This window comes from Phragmites australis, chromosome 5 (assembly GCF_958298935.1).
Source record: "Phragmites australis chromosome 5, lpPhrAust1.1, whole genome shotgun sequence".
Taxonomy (NCBI): Eukaryota; Viridiplantae; Streptophyta; class Magnoliopsida; order Poales; family Poaceae; genus Phragmites; species Phragmites australis.
The window spans coordinates 38,850,715-38,871,608 of record NC_084925.1 but is presented as its reverse complement, the minus strand read 5'-3'; the positions used below and the strand labels follow the sequence as shown (position 1 = coordinate 38,871,608).

The 20,894-nt window shown below is 47.0% G+C and overlaps 2 protein-coding genes and 1 non-coding gene across 5 annotated transcripts; 1 reads left to right on the top strand and 2 right to left on the bottom strand.

Moving 5' to 3' along the window:
• On the bottom strand, window positions 1-3,253 carry LOC133919556 (WEB family protein At5g16730, chloroplastic-like). Its single transcript, XM_062363978.1, has 3 exons — window positions 2,730-3,253; window positions 2,403-2,616; window positions 1-2,313 (listed from the first exon to the last, which is right to left on the bottom strand). Exons 1-3 carry the CDS (start codon window positions 2,747-2,749, stop codon window positions 262-264), a joined length of 2,286 nt encoding a protein of 761 aa, XP_062219962.1. The 5' UTR covers window positions 2,750-3,253; the 3' UTR covers window positions 1-261.
• A 9,259-nt stretch (window positions 3,254-12,512) lies between these two features.
• On the bottom strand, window positions 12,513-18,240 carry LOC133919557 (ubiquitin carboxyl-terminal hydrolase 21-like). Of its 3 annotated transcripts, XM_062363979.1 has the most exons (15): window positions 17,931-18,240; window positions 17,256-17,336; window positions 17,094-17,153; window positions 16,940-17,017; window positions 16,744-16,848; window positions 16,252-16,326; window positions 15,852-15,929; window positions 15,678-15,755; window positions 15,459-15,579; window positions 15,249-15,359; window positions 14,771-14,943; window positions 14,354-14,689; window positions 14,074-14,193; window positions 13,487-13,997; window positions 12,520-13,162 (listed from the first exon to the last, which is right to left on the bottom strand). In XM_062363979.1, exons 1-15 carry the CDS (start codon window positions 17,979-17,981, stop codon window positions 12,900-12,902), a joined length of 2,241 nt encoding a protein of 746 aa, XP_062219963.1. In that variant the 5' UTR covers window positions 17,982-18,240; the 3' UTR covers window positions 12,520-12,899. The 3 variants fall into 3 exon arrangements, with proteins under 3 accessions (XP_062219965.1, XP_062219966.1, XP_062219963.1); XM_062363981.1 differs by lacking the exon at window positions 16,252-16,326 and having other exon boundaries at window positions 12,513-13,162; XM_062363982.1 differs by lacking the exons at window positions 17,094-17,153; window positions 17,256-17,336; window positions 17,931-18,240 and having other exon boundaries at window positions 12,519-13,162; window positions 16,744-16,863; window positions 16,941-17,017.
• A 2,168-nt stretch (window positions 18,241-20,408) lies between these two features.
• On the top strand, window positions 20,409-20,547 carry LOC133920204 (small nucleolar RNA Z247). Its single transcript, XR_009910021.1, has one exon. It is a non-coding gene; the product is annotated as a small nucleolar RNA Z247 (small nucleolar RNA).
• The last annotated feature ends 347 nt before the right edge of the window (window positions 20,548-20,894 follow it).

Sequence of the window (20,894 nt, the reverse complement as noted above, 5' to 3'; positions counted from 1 at the left end):
TGAATTGAAACCTCATATCCTTTACATTAACATTACCCCAGCAGACGAAGAAATACACGAACTAGAGTATGAATGCTCCTCAAACGTACACAATACAAGATATTAAACAGAAAAGTGGAAGTCAATACATCACCCTTCTGTTTCTTCTCAAACTTACACTATTTACTGCCAACTCTGCAGGACCAAAGTAAAGATGAAACTAGAGAAAATAGTCATCCATGGCACACATCAATCCTTTTTCTGAGATGGTTTGATCTGTTTCTAATGCTGGCTTTTCTTCTTCAGGAAACCACCAAATTTCTTCATCAAAGGCTTATTTTGTTGCTGCTGCTTGATTGCCAGCTTTGTGTTGTTCATCTTGTCTATAGACAACCTGTGGCCATCAGAGGCAGTGTCTCCCTTGTTGGACTCCAAGTCAAGTTCTGATTCACCATCTTTCTCCTTTTCGGTAGATAAGTCGTGGTCGGTGACCTTGCTGTTCTCCCACATCTTCGCAACTACCACTACAGGTTCATCTTCCTTGGTATTTCCCTTGCCATTCTCACCTTTCGGACCTGTGCCATTCAGCACTCTATCTTTTGCATTCCCAAGCATGGAAGATAGCTCCTTGAGTTTCTCTGAAGCTGTCGATTCTTTGACCTGCAGATCATTGTTCTCCTGTTTTATGTTCTGCAGTTCATTCTCTTTATCTAACAGCTTTTCTTTCCAGCCCAATGCTTCAGCTCTTGCTTCATCCTTGGCTCTGTTAGCTTCCTCCACCTGAGCTTCCAGTTCCTTCAGCTTCTCCTCCAGTTCAGCATTTCTAGTTTCCCAGCCTCTCGCCACCTCTGCTGCCTTATCCATCTCAACTCCCATTGCACTAATTTCTTCCTCTGACTTTTTGATGGAGCTCACAAAGCTAACCTCTTTGGATTGCCACTCCTCAGATGTATTCTTCGCTTCCGCTTCCATTCGTTCCACCGTCTTCTTCAAGCAGACTCTCTCATAGTTCGCTTCATCAAGCATCACCTCGTAGTTCTCCTGGGTGTTCTTGAGATTCATGTTGAGCTCCTCTATCTGTGACCTGGCACGCTCAATCTCTTCTTGTTTGTTGAGGTACCGCTCCCGTGCCTCTCTTGCTTCACCGGACATCTCATGCAATGCTGAGGCTAGATCTTCCATAGCCTTCTTAACTTTCTCATATTCATCTTTGCTAACTTCTAGTTCCTTAGCCAGCTTCTCCTTCGCTTCACATATGGACTCCATTTGTGAACTTGCATGGTTCTCATTGTTAATAGCATCCATCTTCTCTTCTTCCAGTGTTTGGAGCTTCGACTGAAGCTCCTTGATCTCTGCCCTCAAGTCAAATGCTTCTTTCTCTGCAACATCAAGACGCTCATTTGAGGCATTGATATCTTCATTCTGCCTAGCTACCTCATCTTCCAAGGACTGCAACTTGCTCTGAAGGTCAGAAAGTTCAGATTCTTTCTCTGCAAGCAAAGCGCTGGCCACATCCAATTCTTTCATTACTGAATTTAAGGACTCAACCTTCAACATGTAAGACTGGTTGGCTTCCTCCAACTTGATTTCCAGTAATTCAACCTTTTGCTTCCATTCATCAGCTAGCTCCTCTGCCTCTGTTCTGGCCTTCATAGCATTGGCGATGTCAATTCTAAGCCCTTCAATCACACCTCCCATTTCAGCTACCTTCTCTTCAGCAAACTTGGCTTTTTGGAGTTCGATCTTCAGTGCGGAGGCCTCCCCCTCGAGCCCCCTGATTTGCTCAGCGCTTTCTTTTTCTTTGCTCCTCAGCTCAATGCCAAACGATTCCTTCAGTTGAGCAACCTCTGCGTTGAGACTCTCCACTTTATGAGCGTTTACTTCGCTGAGCCTGGTCGCAACGTCCACCTGGTTGAGCGCCAAATTCTTAGCATCGATCGCATCAGCCAGCTCATACCTCGCCTTCTCAAGCTGTTCCACCGTCGACCGCAGGGCAGCCGCGTCCGACTCCTGCTGCCGCCGCATGCTCTCCAGCTTTCTCTGCAGCTCCTCTTCCTTCCTCTGCATTGATTCGATGCTCGTCTGCTCCAGTTCGACCGCGCGGAACATCTCGGTCTCAGAGGCCCCCTCCGCCCTCTTCCGCGCGGCCAGCGCATCCCGGAGGTTTGCGTTGGCCTCGTCGGCCAGCCGCTTGGCATCCTCCAGCTCCTCAAGAACCTTGCCCTTCTCCTTCTCCTTCTCCATCAACTGCTCCTTGGCACTCTTGAGCTCCTCCTGCACCGCGGCGAGCTGCGCCTGCAACTCCTGAGACTGCTTCACGGCGCTGCCTTGCTTCTGCAGCCATTCCAACAGAATCACTCACAACCCAATACCAGGGGAAGCAACAGATATCACACAACACGGAAGAATTAAAGAACTCGTACCTCGGCAGGGGGCGCGCTGAGCCGGGTGAAGACCTTGGGCGAGCGGCGGTCGCCCGACGGCGGCTTCTCTGCCGACCCGGGGGACTTGTCGGCTCCGCGCGGCGCGTGCGGCGGGGTGCCATTGGCCAGCTTGGCGGGGGCCGGCTTGCTCGCCCTGCTCCCCTTGGGCGTCGGTGGCGTGCCCTTGCCGCTCTTGCCATCCGCCGCCGCAGATCTGCGCAAGAACCATTTTTGTTTTTTTTTGGCTCAGATCAAGAACCAAACCAAGTAACCTACCAGCATCTGCAGTAGGAATTCTTGCGTAGAACCAGAGAAATTGATGCTTACTTCGGTCTGGCTCCCAGCATTGCTACAGCCGCCGCGCCGCTCTCTGTGCCTCCAAACGGGGAAGGTGAGTTGCCTCGGCGCAAGGTTGGAACGGAAGAAGCAGTCGGTGTGTCGGTGTTGGTCGCTATGAACAGCACAGCACAAGGCAGCCGTGGCGATAGCTAGGAGGAAGGGGAATAGAATCTGATCACCAGCATTGGCGTCATGAACAGCTAACCTCAATGTATATGGGTGATTTGTGTACGGATCTCAAATTACAAGGCTGGAGAGAGAGAGAGTGATTGGGAGGTGAAGGTAAAGTGTAAAGCCAAGAGAAAGGCAGGGATTGGAACCTGTTAAAGCGTTAGATTAATAGTAGTGCTTTATCAGGCACAGAGAGTGAGAGAATAAGAATCACATTGTGTGGCATGGTTACAGAGCACACTTTACTTGAGCTTGCAGCTGTTGCCCCCTACCTCATGTAACCACCAAGAGCAAGCGGCAAGCCGACGGAGAGTGACCGCAGAAAACGGCACCGCCTGCTTGCTTCTTTTCCACTCCCCCCCCCCCCCCCCGGGTCCTCTCCTCTTTACAGATTAGTACGCCGGTGCCTCTTGTAAATAGTGGCAAGGGAGGGAGAAAAAACTCTTAAGCTTTTGGTAACCATGTTAAGGTCCCGCTGCATGATGGTTTCAGAGGAATTATGCTATGCGGGGTAGAAAAGATTCAGTCATTTTCCTGTGTGAATTCTGTGAGCTAAACGAGGTCTTAGCAGTGTTGGTCTCTCGAATCTTTTCGAGTACGCTCACGATCATACGGAAGAAGACGTGCAATGACTCCTCACGAATCACGCTATCACAAAATGACCACTCCACGAGTAGTCCTCGACCACTCAAGCTGAACTAGCGATCACTCACGAGGACATGTGACTACCCATACAACCACTCTAATGAACTAGTCGGAGAAACACAAAAAGCACTCGGATACAAGAGAAAAAGTTTTTTGTGCCGCACAACCACTACGACTTTTCGGTTTTCTTCTTCTTATTTATAGACTCTTACATACCCTTACATGCGACCCATGCTCTGTAACTTGCATTGCATCACACGTCGCATGTAACGTGGAGCACGAAAGTCACTATGACGTGACGCGAGTCATGTTTCACGTCTTAGTCCTATACCTACTTGCACGTCCCTGACGCAAGCAATGCAACGTAAGTTTGACTCAAAACACAAAAGAAAAGATAAGATACTTGTAACAACAAGTTATTATATTCTAACATTCTCCTCCTAATCTTGTTGTGACTTCTCGATCTCGACCACCTCCTGGAACCGAACATGGCCGAGTGGTTTGGTGAGGATGTCCGCGAGCTGCCATTCGGATTCAGCGAACCCGAGGTCGATCTGTCCTCCAACGACACAATCACGTATGAAATGATATCGGGTGTCAATGTGCTTGCTCCCGTCGTGGAGGACTGGGTTCTTGATGAGTGAGATGGCAGACTTGTTATCCACCATCAATGTCGGTGCTTGGAGCTCTTCACTGGTGAGCTCGCGCAGCAACCGAGCGAGCTAAACTCCCTGGTAAGCCACTATAGCTGCAGCTATGTACTCTGCTTGCATGTGGAGAGTGCGATCACCCTCTGCTTTTGCGATTGCCAGGAGATGGGATTGTGGCCGAGGAGGAAGAGAATGCCGATCGTGCTCTTGTGGCCATCAAGGTCGCCAGCCATGTCACTATCGTTGTACCCTGTCAGCGCGAGTGGGGCCCCTCCTTCCTTCTTGTAGACAACATCGTACCTGCGAGTACCAGCCACATAGCGGAGGAGATGCTTGACCGCCGCGTAGTGATCTTCGCATGGATCCTCCATATACCAGCTGACATACCCCACAACGAATGCGATGTCCAGTCGTGTGTGCACCAGATAGCGTAGACCACCTACAATACTCCGGTAGTACGTCGCATCAACTGGTGGTGTCGTGCTTGCCTTGGAGAGTTTCAACTGCTCCTCCAACGGCGCATGACATGGGTTGCACCCCTCCATGATGCTCCTCTCTTGGAGCTTGCTAGCATAAGCACTTTGGCAGAGCGCGATACCGTCTTCACCCTGACTCACCTAAATGCTAAGGTAGTAGGTAAGCAGACCAAAGTCACTCATGTGGAACATTGACATCATCTCTCGCTTGAACTTGTCAATGTCGATATGGCTTGGCCCGGTGATGATTAACTCATCAACATACACGCTCACGACCAGCAGACCAGGTCCGACGTGGCACGTGTACAGAGCGTGCTCGCTGGCACACTTGATGAAGCCCAACTAGATGAGGCTCGCGTCCAGCTTGGTGTTCCAGGCATGGGGCGCTTGGCGCAGCCCGTACAGAGCCTTGCGCAACCTCAGTACCTTGTGCTCTTGATGCTCAATGACGAACCCCGGTGGATGCTGCACGTAGACCTCCTCGACGAGCTCCCCGTTCAGGAATACGGACTTCACATCTATGTGGTGGACGGACCAATCCTTGTGTTCCACTAGTGCTAACACTGTGCGCACCGATTCCATCCGCGCAACGGGTGCAAAGACTTCCTCGAAGTTGATTCCCTCGCGCTGAACGTAGCCTTTCGCCACAAGTCACACCTTGTGCTTTACCAACTCACCCTTCTCGTCACGCTTGACCTTGAACACACATTTCAACCCGATCAGTCGATGTCCAATCGGTGGATTAACGAGCTCCCACATCTCATTGTCTTCGATCGACCGCATCTCCTCTAGCATCGCGTGACACCAGCACGGATCACGCTCTGCCTTGAAGAAGGTGGTCATCTCCTCTGCACTTACCAAGTGCAGCTTGTGTTCATCGAGTTCTCGGGTTGCCTGCCCATGTGGTGTGGCGTCGCCCAGGATGTCCTCAACGGTGCGAAAACGGAGCAGCCGTCATCGTGCTCGGCATCGAAGTACTGGTTGCCATCGGTCGGTGGCGTGATGAAGCGATTCGATGTTGGTCGCCCCAGTGTTGTAGCAAGCGGACTGGCAGTCGCCTCTCATCGCTCCGGTGTCCCAGCAGGCGGACTGGTCGCCGCTCCCGAACACGTGGTCGCACCTGGTGGACATGTGGTCGCAGTAGGTCGACTCGTGGTCGGGAGCCTCCTTCACAGCCTCGGACCTCCGGCACTCTTCGTACTCGACGGTGAAGTTGCTGTCAAGTCCTATGGTTATTGACCATCTATCGTCGACCAGTTCCAGCACCTCTTCTCGTCAAAGATCATGTCACAGGAGATGTGAATGCGGCGTGCTCGAGGGTCAAACAGTCTATATGCCTTGGTCCCCCGCTCATACCCGAGGAATACCATTGGAACACTGCGATCATCAAGCTTCTGCATGTTCAGCTTGGCCACCTTGACATGCGCCACGCAGTCAAACGTGCGCAAGAATGAGACATCGGGCTTCCGCCCATGCCAAGCCTCGAACGGGGTCATACCGCTCAGACTCTTAGTTGGCGACCGGTTGAGGAGGAAGACTATTATGGTCACTGCCTCTCCCCAAAATGTCGCTAGCATCTGCTTCGCTTTGAGCAGACAGCGTGTCATCTCGACGATGGTCTGGTTGCACCGTTCCACAACACCATTCTATTGTGGGGAATATGGCGTTGTGAGGTGGCGCTCGACTCCCTACTCTGCGCAGTACTGCCTGAACTCAACCAAGGTGAATTCACAACCCTGATCAGTTCGCAGTACTCGCAGTCGCTGCCCGATCTCCGTCTCGACGCGCTACTGGACCTCTTTGTTCGTCGTGGCTACCTCATCCTTGCTGGTTAGCAGACGCAGCCACCAGCAACAGGAAGTAGCGTCGCCCGTCGTTCATCGGTGGAGTGATGGGCCCGCACAGATCACCATGCACGAGGTCTAAAAGACCCTCAGCGCGGTAGTTTGCATTCTGCGAGAACGCAGCACGTCGTTGCTTACCAGCAAGACAGCTGTCGCAAACTTCTATAACGTGGTCGATCGCTAGCAAACCGCGCACCTTCTCATGGCGTGCCAGTTTCTTCAGCACATTGAAGTACAGATGACTGAAACGGGCATGACAAAGCCATGCCTCATCATCGTGCTATGCAGCCAGGCACACCGGCTACGTGATGTTCAGCCTCATCTTCTACAGCCGATTTTTGGAGTGCGTTACCTTGGCGAGAAGATTGCACTTCCGATCACGGATCCGCAATACTCCCCTGTCGATCAGCACTTGACAGCCTCGCTCGTCGAGCTGACCAATGCTGATGATGTTGCTCTTCAGCTTGGGGATGAAGTAGACGTCCATGACGGCGCGGTGCTCACCATTCTTGCACTTGAACAACACCGTGTCGTGGCCTTGGATGTCAACGATGGAGCCATCCCCGAACTTGACCGAACTGACGATGCCGGTGTCAAGCTCCGCGAACGCATCACCGTTGCCGATCATGTGGTTGTTGGCTCCAGTGTCTCGGTACCACACATCGCTCCGGCTCTTGCCTTCGCAGCCAAGGTTCACCTGCGCGCGCGTCTCATCGAGCTCAACGCACCCGGGGTATGTCAGTTCCGTCGAGCCGGTGAGGGTGCATGCCTGCACCATAAGCAGGATCATCGTTGTCACCCTGCGCGAGGTGTGCTTGCTCGTTGCGCTTCGGTTGCCGGCAGTCCTTGGTCCAATGGCCAAGTTTGTCGTAGTTTCAGCACTTGTCATTTCTGACATCGCGCCCAGACTCTTACTTGCCATCGCGGCTGTTGGGGTCGCCCTTCTTCTGGCTCGGCTTGCTGCCGTGGCATTCGCGACCACCACCTTTGCCAGAGTAGGAGGAGCCATCTCCAGGTTATCGATCCTTTTGCCGTGCTATCCATTCTGCCTCGGTGAACAGGAGTTGCCCACTTGCATTTGTCATGCAGCGGTCCTCGATTGCCTTCAACCAACCGGTCACATCCTTGATGGATCGTGTGGATAGGTCAAGCAAAGTCTCAATGGACAGGGCAATCTGCGCAAACCTAGGAGGCACCACGCACAGGTACTTCTTGACAACAGTCATGTCATCGATGACCTCGCCGACGATCACCATCTGGTTCACCAGACCGCTCAAGCGCATCGCGAAATCCTCCACCGCCTCGCCGTCACGGAACTGGATCACCTCATACTCCTTGCGGAGCTGCTGGGCTTTCACTTTCTGCACGCGATCGGTGCCGATGCGTATGGCCTTGAGGTTGTCCCAAGCCTCCTTGGCGCTGGGCTTGGTTGCCAGTGTAGAAATCATCTCCGGCGGAACCGCCAGGAGAATGGCCTCTAACGCCATCTGGCCTTCTTGTTTCTCAGCGCCGCCAATGTCGATGACCTCCCAAAGCCTGCGAGCTTGGAGCATCACCTTCATCATCAGCGACCAATCGTCGTAGTTCATCCGGGTGAGAGTTGGATACGCCACCAAGCCTCCAACCTCTCACACCGTCCGCTGCACCACAAGCGTATGGCCATCGTTGTCACGATTCCGTCCTCTACGCGGAGCGGGAGAGGGAGACCTGCGACGTCCCCATCGCGGCGGAGTCTGGGAAAGCCTCGAGCCTTCCGAAGCCTGTAATTGTGATATGTCGCAGGAGCAAAGAAAACTAGGGACTTAGGCTCTTATACCAATTGTTGGCCTCTCGGATCTTTTCCGTTCGCTTAAGACCACATGAAAAGAGACGCATGACCACTCCTGACAAACCATGCGACCACAGAACGACCACTCCACGAGTGGTTCTCGACCACTCAAGCTAAACTAGCGACCACTCAGGAGGACGCGTGACTACTCGCTCGACCACTCTGATGAATTAGTCGAAAGAACACAGGAAGCACTTAGATGCGAGAGAGAAAGATGTTTGTGCCACACAATCATCGTGACTTTTCAATTTTCTTCCTCTTCTTATTTATACTCTTACAGACCTACCCTTATATGTGATCCATATTTCGCAACTTACGTTGCATCGCACGTCGCAGCTAATGTGGGGGCACCAAAGTCATCATGACGTGACGCAAGTCGTGTCTCACGTCTCAGTCATATACCTAATTGTACATCCCTACATACATTTAACTCAAAAAAAACACTGACATCAATAAATTATTATATTCTGACAAGCAGCAAAAGCTTCCACGGCTGAGAAGCTACTCTACTTGATTGGAGAATTACCAGCATCGAACATATAAATACTATACTACTATTCCCTCTAATTGCAAATATAGGTCGTTTTAGACTTGTGAGAGTGGTAGTATTTATTAAACAAGAGTAAGACATAAATATATACATATATAGAAGTTTAAGAATAATTTATATTTAAAAAATAGTTAGAAAACTAAAAACAAGATATATTTGTAACCAGAGAGAATATCATTTTCGTCTTGCCAACGTGACCCGGCCATAACACGCGCCGGAGTCCGCCATCTCTGTCCCCCGGGAACCAATCGGGCGCACCAGACGAGGCGGCATTTGTGGCCAAATGCTGATTAGATTAACTGACAAATTCCAGAAGTACACTCTTAATTACTCGAGAGGAGTAGGAGTAGGAGGCAACGACAAGAACGTGCACCGTGAACTGGCATCGGAATTCGGGCATCAAGAGTAGGGCGTATCGCTGTTGAAAGCTTGGGAAGTACAGTACCACATGCAGAGATGCTGACCGGAAGACCAGAAACCCAAGTGGTCAAGAAACGGTAGGACATGAATGTCAAGTGTACCAGTGTCGTCGTCCTAAAACCCCGTTAAATACTCCTAGGGATACAATTGCATTGCACCAACTGAAAGAATGTGGCCAGCGTGCACGCACTAGAACAGCCTCTGATAATTAAAAAATAATGCTCCTAAAAGAGCATACTAGTAGTCCATTAAACATTTTTTTAGTACAGTACTCTGTTATCAAATGAGTAGAAGAAAAAGGCTTGTTTATCTTTTCAATGCCTTGTTAATACAGTAGCTAACAATCACCCGTGTTTTTTCACTGTATGTTGTGGTTCAGAGAACTGTCCGTTCTCCTCTAATTGATTGGTTTGGCGAGACAAGATTTAGGGGTTTTTCCTCCTATTATCTCAACAAAAAATTAGAAAATATTTTAGCATGGTGTCAAATTGGCCCTTTGCCTGCCATGCCTAGTATGAGCAAACTAACCCGTTTAGGTAAAAAAAATCATCAGTAGCAAAGAAAGCGCAAGACTGAAACATGTTCTGCTTTATAAGTAAAAGAAACTTTGGTTTAGGCACAGTAAAGTAATTGAAGACGATCTCTTCTTTTATCATCCAGACGTGATGCATAATGGAAACCTAACTGCTGTTTCACTATCTAGATGGTCGCTGATAATTGAATATTTTTCCTGGTGGCTTTTACGATATGCCTGTAGCTAGAAGATGAGACGTCAATGTACGCGCAAGTTCATTTCACGGACGCAGGAAAACTGGAGAAGATGGTGAAGAAGATTGTTTCCACCCTTTCCTCTAGAAAAATGCAGGCTTTTTCTGTGTGCTGTACCCTACATACAAAACGCAAAAATGTGCTTATCAGATCAGCAAGGACGAACCAAAATAGGTTATTATTGGTTGGGTGGCCAAGCTCCTACCCGCACCGACACCCATCATTCCACAGGCGTGCCAACCTCTCCTGCTCCTCGTTCCTCTCCGGCGGCTCTTCTTCGCTGTTGTTCAACTCCGTCTCGCCACCGCCGAGCGGGGCTGACGAGGGCGCCACGGTAGTGTTGCTGCTCGAGTTCGCGTCAAGCACATGGTCGCTCACCTCGCCGCTAGGTGCGACACTGACCGCTGTCATACACTCTTCCACACCTTCATCAACACTAAATAGCTCATGTAACCTCTAATCCCAAAGTAAGGGGAGATAAGAAAAATAAATTTTATAGAATTCTGTTTAAAAAAATATTCATAAAATTATATTTTTATTATTTATTATATGATTTAATAGTTGAGTTGAAAAAAAAAAGATATATATCATCACAGAGTAGAAGATATTTTGTAAGATAGTGTCATATAAAATTTAATTTTAAGTCAAAATTTACTTGTTTATTTGGAGGTGATAGGATTTCTTTGTGCAGGGGCGCATCCGCAGAACCTCTTTGTGATCCCCTACCTAGCTTACGTGCCTCTTTTGCATTGGGTGGCTTGGCTAGTACTCCTAACAGACCACCCAACCAATCACAACCATAGACCACAACTCCAAATAAACAAGTAAAACATGCGGAGAAACCAAAGTGCCGGAACCAAAATGCGCGCACAATACAAACCAAATCAATCAAGCTCCAAAATTAAGAACGCTAATTACAACGGCGGGTCCTACTGCCCGCACATACAATATTCCTTTCCGGATCAACATGATTCACGCCATGAACGATCATTCGATCTCAATCTTTTTGTCCTCGTAAAAGAAAAACTCAAATCTTTTCTACTATCTGCGATTCAGACAAGTAGCCCCCAGCCGGATTTTCTTCTTTTTCTTCCAGCCGCACATGAACTGGATCTTAGTTGGCATGAAAAGGCCAGGGCCAGGCGGCCACTGACCGTGAGAAATCATTTCCTGTTGCTACAGCCCGGACACGAGGCCCCTGATCAATCAAACAATGCAACCTTTTCCCAGTGGGCAGTGGCCACCGATCAGTGATCCATGATCATTATTATGCTATGCTTGTATGGACTACAGGCTAGGACCCAATCAGAGCACTGCTGTTTGTAATTGTGCCGTGGCATGGAGTCAGAGTCATCGGGATCGCTTGATTTTGGAGTGTCACCAGTTAGCAACCTTGACTGATTTGCGCGTGATGTGATGCGTAGTCCGGCGCGCGCTGTAGTGTCCTGCGTCCCATGCTTCGTTAAGCAGTCCCTGTCGGATGTATATCGACTTAGGTCTGTTTTGTTTGGATTTTTACTTCTAGTTTTCCTGCTATCAAAAATTAGAAATACAAATAAATGAGATTATTAAAAAGTGATTTTTAAAGAATTTAAAAGTTTGTTTCTGAGAAAATGAATTTAAGAAGCAGTTATGAGTAATTTTTTAAAGTGCTACTTTAAGAAATTAAAATTTTATTATAAAAATCAACAGTTAAAATTCAAAAATAGTTTTTCAAAAAAACCAAAAATAAAAGCACAAACATATAGCCCCTTAGCTGTAGAAAGCTAATACGTTGGGCTAGCTGGAAGACAAGTGTGAACAGTTCCCAGGAGACTAACTTTTTTTAGAACGGCAACACATCTGCTGGGGTGAGAAATGAAGGGTGAGAAAAAAATAGGTGATGAAGAATATCGAACGAGAAGTTGTCAGCAAAATGAAGGGTGAGAAAAAAATATTAGGGCGAGAGAGATTCGAACTCTGGACCACATGATAACTCAATAAGCTATAAGATCTATTGTGTTGTCTCACAAACAACACTAGTCACGCTTTTACGCGAGTTTATTTTTGACGAAGTAGGAGACGCAAATAACTAATACAAAGTAAAACTTTTCGATATGTATGCTTTCATGTAATTAAGCATATCTGTAGCGCTTGTGCTTCTTAGTAGTATTTAATCGCCCGTTGTAGCAAATTTTCGCTGGCGCACTTCCATGAGAACCGGGATAAACCGGGGCCGATACTTGAGCAAGTAGCCGTGCATGGTGTCCGCGGTGGCGCTCTTCAGGGGATTGAGCTCGCGATGCATCATCCGATACTCCTCCCACCTGGAAACTACCAGCTTCGCCATGTTCTGGCTCAGGCGCCCCACGCGGTTGAACAGCCTCGTGAACTTCCGTAAACAACAGCTCTGACGACGAACAAAATTGTTGTTCGTTCTGTTACAGGATTGAACAAACTGTGACACGAAGACTCGGAATAAAAATTTATTCCATTTCTTTTCCCGGGTTAATTATATACAGGATAAGCACTGTTCTGTCCAAGTAGTGGTACGGTACCTACTAAACAAAATGGACATCTGATACAGGTGCAAATCCCACATACTATAGGCGTGCGATGTCACATAAGGAAGCAAAGAGAGTAGATTAACTGAGATCTAATCTACCCTGCAATCAATCTAGCCGGCCATAAAAGCTATGACAGCCAAATTAGATTAGCAGGCAATGGAGGACAGCATGGATGCTAAACCAAAATATACAGCGAAAAAGTCACAAAAAAGGATATACAGCAATACAAGATTTTGCGCTCAAACTTTACTTGAAAATACCTAGTATTGAAGAACCAACTTCCTTTTCTTTTTGTCCAGAGGGTCACTTGCGGGGCATCTGCGAGACTCCTGCTTTGCATTTTGCTGTGTGAGCATGCAGTCCAGGAAACCTTTTCTTCGTGAGGCTGGCATGCCCCTCATCAAACGTGTTGCATTCTGATCAACGGAAGGGCCCTTCGTAGCTTTAGATGCAGATGCAGACATAGCTTTCCTCACCTTTGGTTTCAATTTCAGATCCGGAAGCAAAGGAGTCTCCTCATCATCTGTAAATGAGATAAGCAGAAACGTGAGCATTTAAAAGGTGAATGAGCAATGTAACATGTAAGGTGATCAGCAGCTTTGGAAAATGATTAAATAGTGTGTAAGATAATTAGCACAACACTGCAAATATGATGTCTAGATATAAAAGCGTGATGGGATTGGAATTACATTGTCTAGGACTAGTCCACTAATAATGAATCGTAAAGTAACAAATATGACAACCACACAATAAATTGAGGCAGAAAATAAGATAGATGAGTTGCAAATGGTTCCGTTGCAAAACAAAACCAAAAGTTCATAAATCCTTGTTGAAAATGCATCCTTACCGAAGTACTCAAAGTCAAACAGGCCAAGATCATTATCAGACAACAGTCGCTTGGGGCATGGAGTAGAGGGTTTATCCAGATTAGTAGTCTCAACTGTACGGAGATGTCTAACAGAGGCATCATCTTGGAGAGATACTCTGCATGGATTGATTTCATCTTCTATATTATTGCTGTTGGAAGCACCAAGCGGACTTCTATTAGATGGCTCCCCAGGAAGGAATGATGATTTGTATTGACTGGTTTCATCTTTCTCTAGCTCTTTGCAATGCCTGGTTTCATCTTTCTCTGACTTATCTCCAGAACAATTGCTATTTCCTTCTCCGGAAGATGTTGAACAATTTGCATCTATAGTATTCAAAACTGACACAGGAGATGCACCACGAGTAGTCTCGTCATGTTGGACATCCTTGCCCTCTAGCAGACTCAAGAACCACGGAAATTTGCCCTGCCTAACATAGAAGAGAATATATGCTTCCTGGTTTAATGCACTTGCATCATTAATAGAATCAACCTGCAACAAAAGTGATCATTACAATGGGGAAAAGAAACATGTCATCAAAGCAATAGCAACTGACTTGTTCACATACATGAGAGTCATTCATCAAGTGCCAAGTGATTGGTGAAGAACGAATGGTGCACACATAATGACCATAGTTAGGTAAGCCAGAATGCTCAACAACACCATAAAGATCATATTTCAGCTCCCCCTGCATGTGGAGGTATAATAAAACATCAAAATGTATGTTACTGACAAAACTATTGGGCCTGATTGGATAGAGGGCACTGGGATCCAGATCCTTAGCCTAAAAATTCCTGGAGCAACTTCCCTCTTACATACAGGCACTTAGTATAGAAAGAAAAACTCACCGCAGTGTCTGGGTTGCTGTGGAACGGCTTCAAATCAAGCTCTGGAGGGTACACCACATGTTTGTCGATCTTTTCAATGAAGTTGTCAAGGGTGGTGAAACGCTTGAGTTGAAATGCAATGACATCCGGTGCTTTATCAAGTGTAAGCTGCTTATTCTTACAAACCTGAGTGTTGCAACTTTCACAGGTGAGCTTCTCTTCAGAGTCCCCAATCTGCTCTACCTTGGTAAAAGATTCCAAAGCATCTACAAGGTGATCAACCTGATCAATCTCCAAGCTTAGATCCAGGAATGGCTCAAATGACTCAGAGCTGTGACCACACTCGCAGCAAGACAACTAGATGCAAGGAATGAATGAATAGCATTAGTTGCAAGGCAAGTGCCAAGAGAACAAACAAGTGATGATAAACAAAACTACCTGACTTTTCAGTTGGCCTCCAAAAACTTGCTTGACCATACTTTCTTCATCAAAAGATGAACCCTTGCCCTTTGACCTGGGATCAAGGGTGCACTTATGCAAGTTATCAAGCAAGCAACGTAGGAATTCATGCGCATCCTCTTGCTGTCCTTGTCTAAAATCTGAAGATAACTCTAGAAAATACTGTTAAGGAACCTTACATCACAGAATTTTATGCAAAAGGATTATAGTAAATTGGCAATAGTTAAAAAGGACCCAATAGCTTAGCACAGGATCTTAGTGAAGAGTAAGATAAGATAAACTGAATGGTTGGGAGGAAGCATAAGGACGTGAACTAATGAAAAAGCTACCTACCAAATTTCCGAACACTGGCATGCATTGATTGGCAAATTCGACGCGTATAATGTACATATATGAAAAACAGTAGTGATGGCGAAAAATTAAACAGGCCGGGAAAAAGTTGAAGAAGAAAGGATACTTCTTAAATTATCTCTGAACTTCGCTGGCATTATAACAGATCCAGACCTTCGAATTGATTCATCAACATGTTCTTTAAGGGCACAGAAAGAACAGAACCAATCTTTGTTATCTGCAGGTTACCAACAATCTTAATTATGCAAACTAAAATGGGAAGAACATCTGAAACAAATTCATACAATATTAAATAATTATCAAAAAATATCCATACATGAGCATGGAGTGGAATGATCAGTTGAGCGAAGCTTGAGAACAAGTGGGACTGTATGTGTGATGCACTGAAGAGTTGCATTTAGGAAGCATGTGTTCCCCATATTGCTAAGACCAGCTCCCTGCACATGGGGAAATTTTGTAAAATAATGAAATAACAAATAGACTATAAAGTATGTCAACAACATATCAAAAACTTAATGAAGAAGATATTACATACCACAGATTGGGGTTTCCTTCTATAAGAAAATGAGAAAGGAAATTGCTTATCTTCCATGTCACAAGGTTCAATACCAATCTATTAAACAAGCCCATCAATAAAAAGGTTTAATGTAAGGAAGGATCAAATCCGAAATCTTACACAGTAATGTGATTAAGACAATAAGAAACTTACATTGGAGTTGCACTGGTTGCTGTTAAGGGGCAACAATTGCTGATTAGCTTCGACACCCCGTAAACCCATGTCATCTTGCTGCAGCACCCAACAATAACATCATGAAGCTTTAGACACCTAAGACAAACAACTTATGCCAGTGTGTATTCAGGCATGCGTAAAATGGTACACAAACACAGAAAAGGGAGATGAATTTTTTATATATGAAATAACTGCAGTTCCTACAGAATAATTGGATTACATCTTGGTCCGATGTTAATTATGTATACCATCAAGATAACACAATTGGGTCACATGTCCACAAAGAGCTTGAGGTAAGTTCAAAGTTCCCATATGAAATAACTGCAGATCAAATGTAAGCCTAACATACCACAATACTGATCTAAAGGGAGGAACTTACATTTGAATTAGGCTGCTCTATGCTAAGGGGTTCTGGCTGCTGATTTGTTTCTTCATTTGGCACATCAATGGCATCCTACAATAGAAACCAGAAGAAACCCAAAGACAAGAATTAGAGATCTTCTAGGTATACAACTCCATATAGGGATGTCATATATGGAATTATAATTGCAGATCAGCTGGCTGTAAACTGAATGGGGCTCGATTATTCAAGGTTCAAATTCTACACGCAATTAACAAAGTTCTAGTGCACCACATCACTTAACAATTATTAACCTCTCAAAGAAAAAATAATTTAGCTTAAATGGCAAGCTAAGTCTTGATTCGTCATAAAAATAAGAGGTTCATAGCATACATATCAAAAAGTGAGGCAGTTGAGTGAGTGAAGTGCTCAAATTCCATAAAATAAGACAACAGAACAGGAATACAAGGTACATGTAATTCCCTGAGGTTGATCACAGATAAAAAAAAAATTAAGGCTAATGCTTTATACCATTGATTGTTCCATGTCCATTCCATCTTGAACCAAACCGGCTTCCTTGTCAATTAAAGATGGTGAGCATGACTTGCTTTCCCCACCGACTGGATCATATATGCTCTGAGACAGCACATCCGTGAACCAGTTAGCAAACATCACTGTCGGAGGAGCCCAAAGCTCTCAAAATAAAGGCTGGGGGAAAGGCACACACCTCAGACTGAGGTTGCTTGTTTCCAGGGGAACAAGATGCAATCAGCATGTGTTCATCAACCATTGAATTCAAGCCACTCTGTATCATGGCATACCAAAATGTTTACAAACTATTAAATACCAAATCCAGAATAAATCTCGAGTTACAAGCTCACGTTGTGGTCATGTTCATTGGCAGCAGGAGAACAAACCCCTTCCCACGAATTTGAATAGCTCTGTCAGCACAAGGGAACACATAGAGACAAATTAGGGACTTGTGCATAATAACACAAGCACTACAAATTCGGATAAGAGCATAAGTATAGTTAGCTGCTTACAACAGAGCGAAGCGGTTGGCACATGGAAAAATATGGTTGATGCTGCTCACAATTCTCCTCCCCATTTTTAGCGCCGATCCCCTAACAAAAACAATCCTCACCATTAGATCCATATGTTCATGATATAGAAATAACAGAGTATTACCTTCTATGGTAGGCATTGCCAGTTTACCACAAATCGTGCAAAACAGAAGGTTCAATTCAAAGGCAGATCGGGATTATCACCATTTAATTTCGTTTAAACATGGGCAGACCGTTGCATCAAAACTTCAAAACGATATGAGCAAACCAAACGATCATCTCATCACGGTCATTTCTGTACAAAAGGTGGTAGTAGCAATCCCTACTGTAGTTAGTAACAACAGTGGCGCCGGCCACCAATTGACCAGATCGGGATATCCACCCGCACGAACTCCCCCGTCCCCAGATTAAGATTCGAGCTAAAAACCACCTCAATAACCCAAACGACAAACACCCTAAAACGCCAAACCCCCGACGCAACCACCACACAGCACGTCAACCGCCCTCAAAAAATCACATCCTGAGTGGGTAAAACCTGATACTCCAACTCCAAGCGTACCACGCAAGTCTGCCGCTTCCGGCGGGACCTAGAAAATTCGAGACCCCAAACCAGGCCAAAACACTGAACCGACCAAGCAAGGCAGTAAGTCTCACCGGAATGGAGTCGGGCGGGCTCTGCCCCGCGGCGCCGTCCTGCTCCGCCATGGGATGATGAGGGAGGCGGCCGCCGATTGGGGTTTCGCGAGGGGTAGGTGGCCGGCCGGTTGGTGCGGGCGGGAGACCTGGGATTTGGGGGGAGGAAGGTTGGTTTGTTGGTTTGGTTGGGGGATTGGCGCGACTAATCGAGGTGGCGGGGGAGCAAAATGGCTGGGGTGATTTGTTGGGTTGGGACCGCGGAGGCGAGGAGGGAAATGTTTGGGGCGGCGGAAATTTTCGGGTTTGAAACGGAGGCGGGCGCGGCGCGGCGCGTTAGGGACGGGGTGGAATTGATTCTGCACATTAGACCATCCTAACCGATTCTTTCACTTCGTTACTTCTCGGTTCAAAATCTCATCCCAAACTCATTCTTTTCAAGTTTCTACGCTCTAACAATATTATTTTTCTCATTTTTTTTCCAACAAACTTTTAATATTATATTATTTTTACATAATTATCGTGACACATACAATATAGTTATAATATATAACACTATATATTGTACATGTATTTTATATGGAGAGAAAAATGGTGATTACACCTTCAATCCAAATCTTCTCTGTCACCAGTCTCTTTACCACTCTACTCTATATTTCGTTGTTTTTCTAAATTCAAAGAGCAGAGCAGCACATATGATACCCATATGATATCTATTTCATAACTCCAAACACAAATCAACAGGCCATGGTCTTAAGATGAGGGGTGAGGAGGGTGAGGGAAAGAGAAAACAAAGAGAGCAGCTACTAGGGAGAATAATCTATGAGATATCATATGTATTTGGAGTCAAGATTTAAATCATAACGTGATGTGTAATAATAATTATTCAAAAAATTATAGCGAATAAGAAAAATCATGTGATAAAATAAAATAAATTATCATGCTGTGAATTAATTTTACACGTGAAATACAGGATTATTTTCCAGCTACTGGGGCTTCGTAGTTTTCGCGTTCCCCGCTCGCGGCACGTGGGGTCGTTGCCCGTCTCGAACCGACGGGTGGGTCAACGGCTCAACGCGGCTAGCCAAGTGGGGTGCGAGGGACCGTGTGGATGGAGGGATGTCTTCCGTTCTTTTGTTTTTGTTTTCTTCTGGCTTGTTTGGTGAAAGCCCAGGCAGGGAGTTTCGTGCTAGTGCATATGCAGTGCAAGCACCTGTTTCAGAGGTGTTCGAGGAAAGAGAACATGGGCATGTCATCAAGCATCAACAAAGAGTTCATCTTCTCCGATGCAGGCACATGGAAGTAGGTGCCTAAATGGTCTCATGCACCTTACCTAAGCATTCATACTCTTCAGTGCATATATTAAATCTATCAAATCCCTAAAACTTATCCCCTTCTCTCTCCTTCCTCTCCCTTCCTCTCTCCTCCATCCCCTCCCCGTGACTCGTCTGCCACCGCCGCCTGCCGTCCCGTCGCCGCGCGCCGGCAGACCTCGCGCCCCGCGCCGCGCAGCCCCTCGTCCCGTGCGTCCGCTCCATCGCCGGCATATATAAAGGGGTGAACAGTGTCACCCCTCCCCCCACCGAGCCCCTCCGAGCACCTCACCGCCTCACTCCGAGCGCCCTCACCGCCGGTGAGCTCCCCGGCCCCCTTCTCCTCTTCCCTCTCCCTCCTTTCCCTCTCCCCGTAGACATACCTGGTGTTAAAGGATAAACTTGTAGTTATGCGTGTGTATATACCACGGTAACATCCTTGAGATGATAAGGCCACTAGCAAATAGAATCTGGTGTTAACGGCTTTGGGTTTCCTTGTAACAAACATGCATGGCCAGCTCAAGGTTGTCAACCGGTATTATATATGTAAATGCCACGGATGGGGCTTTTCTATCCAAGAGATCAACACGTATTCACCAAGGACCCAAGATCGGGCCTGGTGCTTGCTTCCATCATCTGCGCCTCTGATTTTACATGGTAATCAGAGCCGTTTCCAAAATTAGATCCAATCTCCAGCAAACTTGCCATGGCAAGTTCTTCCTCCGCGACGTCTAATCCTCTCTCCGGTCATCCAGTGACGGAGAAACTCACCAAGTCCAATCACGCCCTATGGAAGGCCCAAGTTAAGGCCGCCATCCGAGGCGCTCGTCTTCAAGGGCACCTCACGGGCGACACCAAGGCGCCTCTAGAAGAGCTTGTCACCAATGTCGACGGCAAGGAAGTAAAAAGGTCGAATCCGGCCTATGAAGAATGGGAGGCGACGGATCAGCAGGTCCTCAGCTATCTCCTTTCATCGCTCTCCAAGGAGGTGATGATCCATGTCGCCGCATGTGATACAACAGCAGCGGCGTGGAAGGCCATTGAAGAAGCATTTGCAGCGCAAACTCGCGCCCGCACTGTGAACTTTCGCATTGCCCTCGCCAACACCAAGAAGGGCAATGCACCGGTTGCGGATTACTTTGCCAAGATGAAGTCTCTTAGCGATGAGATGGCGGCAGCCGGACGACGGCTGGATGATGAAGAGCTGGTCGAGTACATTATTACTGGCCTTGGAGAAGAATTCATGCCATTGGTCACTGCTCTCACCGCCAGGGCAGAACCGATCTCGGTGGGGGAGCTGTATTCACAGCTTCTCAATTTTGAAACCCGGATGGATCTTACATATGGAGGAGGTCCTGGCTCCGGTTCTGCTAATGCAACCAGCCGTGGTCGTGGTGGAGCACGCAATGGAGGGCGCACTCATGGTGGTCAGGGCGGCCAGCGTGGGCGCGGGCGTGGTTACTCATCTCGCGCCCGTGGTCACAATGCACCGCAGAAGGGAGGAGGTCGCGGCAACTACTACTCAGGTGGCCGCGGCAACTACAACTCCAACAGCCGTGCGCCCCCTCCAGAAGATGATGATCGCCCACTCTGCCAGGTATGCTACAAAAAAGGACACACTGCTGATCGTTGTTGGCACAGGTTTGAAGAAGATTATGTCCCGGATCCGAAA